Source organism: Neovison vison, chromosome X (assembly GCF_020171115.1).
Source record: "Neovison vison isolate M4711 chromosome X, ASM_NN_V1, whole genome shotgun sequence".
Taxonomy (NCBI): Eukaryota; Metazoa; Chordata; class Mammalia; order Carnivora; family Mustelidae; genus Neogale; species Neogale vison.
The window spans coordinates 29,310,466-29,314,361 of NC_058105.1; the positions used below are offsets into that span (position 1 = coordinate 29,310,466).

Consider the following 3,896-nt stretch of genomic DNA (forward strand, 5'->3'; position numbering starts at 1 on the left):
ACTCAGCCCCCTGCCCCGGGACAGGGTATGGCATAGATCGGGCCACCCTTAAGGATCTCAGTGATGAAGGGACAGTGTTCTCCATTCGATACACCAATACAGACCCTGCAGAAACTGAATAGGCCTTGGAAGATAACTAGAGATGGCTGCAAGCTCAAGAAAGTAGAAGCCAATCACAGTTTCTGTGGTAATCATGGTACCTTTGCTAGAGCAAATTAATTTGGCTTCAGGTACATGATAGATGCCCATGATTTGGCAAATGTGTTCTTTACTATCTCAATCAAGAGAGAGAATCAGGCAGAGCTCACATTCCTGCCAAATGTATAACAGTCTTCAGTTATAGTTTTGTCCAGGGATGTGCTATTTCTCCTGCCTTCTGTCAAAACATAGTTCAAAGAGATCTAGCCTCTCTGGACATCTGCAGAACATCATATTGATCCATTACATCGATGATCTCATTGTGCTGATTGAGTGGGATGAGCAAGAGATGACTAGCACTCTGGAGGCTTTGGTAAGACACATGTGCTCCAGATTGTAGGAGATAAATCCCATAAAGATTAAATGATGTTTTAAAGAATCCAGTGGTCAGGGGCATGCAGGAAAATCCCTACCAAAGCAATAGAGAAATTGTGGTATCTTTTAATCTCTACCACAAAGAAAAAAAAGCACAACACCAGGAAGGACCATTTGGATTTTAGAGCAAGTCATTCCATACCTGGGAATACTGATCCACTCCATATACCCAGGGATGTTGAAATCTACCACTTTGCAGTAAGTCGCAGTAAGTCCTTCTTCGCAGGAACTCTGGGTGGTAGAAGCAGCCCAGCTGCTTAACTCACGTGATCCAGCAGACCCTATGGAGTGGGAAGAGTAAGGGGTGAGAAGACGTGCATTGTAGAGTTTCTGGCAAGTCCCAGTGGCCTGCGGTTACAATGGGGACAGAATAAAATAGGAATGGGGCTTATGTAATCCGTTTGGACAACCCTTGGTACTCCTTTTTCCTTGCTCCATTTTTTTTAGGCCAGAATTGAAGCTTTTTATTATGGGATATACATACCACTATTAGTGTTGGGACACTTTTACATCATGTGAGTCTCTATTATGGAATCTGTGTAGTTCTATACTGTCATGAAGACATTTATACAAAGTGACATTTTGGGATTTGCTTGACCCCATAAACTAGGTATCAGTGAAGGCATACACACATCATCAGTAAGTACATTGACACGTCAGTGTTAGGGTCTTCCCTAACACTAGTTGTTATTCTAGTTATTCTAGTTGTGCTTCCTTTGGCAGACGGCTGTTATGTTTGACTTTAGTACCATACTGCGGATGCCAGAGAACTTGCATTTGCCAAGGAATAATCTCCTGAAATGCAATGTTATGAAGTAGAACGGTGTAGTCTAACTCCATGAAATCATCATTTCTTTGCACTTGCTTGACAGTTTGAATTTTTACCATTTTATACCATGTGTTTTCGGTAGAATTCTGCCATATTATATAACCACAAGCCACCCAGGCTAAGTGTCGAACTGGCTTCATTTCTGGAGCTACATTTCCAAAACTGTCTGGAATATTTTGTGCTTCAAGTGGTTCCTTCGTGGACTTGAGTCTTTGATAAAATGTGTTATCTTCTTTATCTGGGTTCTTTCCAATTTCTCCTTCAAATGTGAAGTTGACTTCTGGTGCAGTATCTTGTCCCATTAGAGGGTCAAGTACCTCTGCTGTACAGTTCAGTGTAACTTGTTTTTGGATAATTTCTTCCACAGAAAATTTAAGGCAATACTTGTGTCCTTCTCCCGGAATATCCTCCATGCTGGCTTGTTTGATAGTCTGCACCAGAAACACCTTGTGGGGGGTCCCCTGCTGGTAGTTGATGCAGTTCTCCGCCACCGAGGCTGCCCTGGAGGCTGGGAAATGGGTCGGGGGGATTTCCATTCTTGGTGGGAGCCTACGGCTGCTCAGGTTGCAGGGACCAGATGCTCCCAGCGCACCGCTGGTTCAGCCTTCTGCCGGGGAGCTGCGAAGAGTCGCATGCTGAGGTCGGCCGGGTGTCTCCTTGCTCCATTTTAATTGCAAATAGGCAAGGGCAGCAGCCCCAAACTGAGGTGTGTGTGGTTACTGGGGCTCGGGTTTCTCAGTAATGAGGTCTTTACTCACTTCACCAAGTAAGTCACCGGGACTAGGAGAGGCGATAGTGAAGGGTGAGAGTTGCTGAGGATGGATCATGAGAGAGGAGACAATGGATTCCAGCTGTAGTTCTGGGACCGACTGCTATGGGTTTTTTCCACTAACTTCCCTCTTCTAAGTTTCACTCAGGAAGATAACCCCATGGGAAAACTACAAAAACTTGTTCCCAAAAATGTATGGAGAAATTGATCCACTCAGCACGGGGGATGTACTATGGCAGCCATGGAGAAAGAGAATGGGAAAGAACTTGCCTTTGAACTTGGAGGGAGTGCTCTATCCTGGCAATTCTGCCCAATGTGGGGACCCCTCTAACTGGTCATCTTTGCTTCAGAGCTCACCATTGGACTGGCCAAAAATTGATCAGTTATGTATCACAGTTTGAGGCTCTTTGCTGCACAATCCTGCTTCCTTCTCTTTGGTCTTTCACAGGTGATACTCACCCCACTCCCAATAAACGTCCCACATTTCTAACTCCACTTCAGCATCTGTTTATCAGGGGTCTTGAAATGACAAACCATCGTCTCTCCATTTCTCTGCAGTAGCATCATTGTCAAATAACAAGTCTCCATATATGTGGATTGTTTTAGGGCTCTCTTTTGTCTGTCTGTGCCAGTATTATACCATCCTGTTTACTACAACTTTATAATATGGCTGATATTTGGTAAAGTAAGTCCTCTTACTTCTGCTTCTGCTTCTTTAAAAGCATCAACAATACCTTTTGTGTTTTTAGATACATTTAAAATTTAGCTTTTAAGTATCTCTCTCCTTTCTCTGTGTTCTCTCTCTCTCTCTCTCTCTCTCTCACACACACACACACACACACACACACAAATCATGAGGGGTGGTGACTGTAATTTCATTGAATCTGTATTTGGGGGAACTGACATCTTTACAATATGAGTCTTCTTATATCTCTTCTATGTAGATCTTCAGTGTCTCTCAGTAAAGCATTATAGTTTTCCATATAGAGGTCCTACACACATTTTATTGAGTTTATTCCTAGGATTTTAAAAAAGGTTTTATTTATTTGAGAGAGAAAGAGAGAGAGCACAAATAGAGGGAGAAGCAGACTCCCGACTGAGCAGGGAGCCCAACATGGGGCTCAAAATAAAATTACAACAATGATCAAAATAAAAAAAATTAGCACTGATATATTTTCATCAAATGTACTAATCTTAAATTTAAATTTCACCAATTGTCACCCTGGTCTTTTTTAGGGCAAAAGGAAAAACATCTGGTCCAGGATATAATCTAGAATCACACTGCATTTAATTGTCTTTTTAGACTCCTTTTAATCTTGCTTAGTTCCTCATTATTTGTCTGGACCTTGACTTTTTAGAGAGTACAGGCCAGTTATCTTATAGAATATCCCTCAATTTGGATTCTTCTGCTGATCTCTCATTATTAGATTGAAGTTGTGCATTTTTGCCAGGAGTAGCAGAGAGTGATTCTGTGTCTTTTATAGAACATCAAATTAGAGATACATGGTAGTGCTTTGTGCTTTTTTTTTTAAGATTTTATTTATTTATTTGACAGACAGAGATCACAAGTAGGCAGAGAGGCAGGCAGAGAGAGAGGAAGGGAAGCAGGCTCCCCGCCAAGCAGAGAGCCCGATGCGGGGCTTGATCCCAGGACCCTGAGATCATGACCCGAGCCGAAGGCAGTGGCTTAACCCACTGAGCCACCCAGGTGCCCCTGTGCTTTTG

The 3,896-nt window shown here is 42.7% G+C and overlaps 1 protein-coding gene across 1 annotated transcript; it reads right to left on the minus strand.

Annotated features, from left to right (window-relative positions):
• Window positions 1-1,269: 1,269 nt before the first annotated feature.
• LOC122896882 (latexin-like) lies at window positions 1,270-1,938 on the minus strand. Its single transcript, XM_044234970.1, has one exon. It carries the CDS (start codon window positions 1,936-1,938, stop codon window positions 1,270-1,272), a length of 669 nt encoding a protein of 222 aa, XP_044090905.1.
• Window positions 1,939-3,896: the final 1,958 nt, after the last annotated feature.

Bases quoted from the DNA above. Each gene is read 5' to 3' on its own strand.
- LOC122896882 (XM_044234970.1), bottom strand. From the start codon at position 1,938: ATGGAAATCCCCCCGACCCATTTCCCAGCCTCCAGGGCAGCCTCGGTG.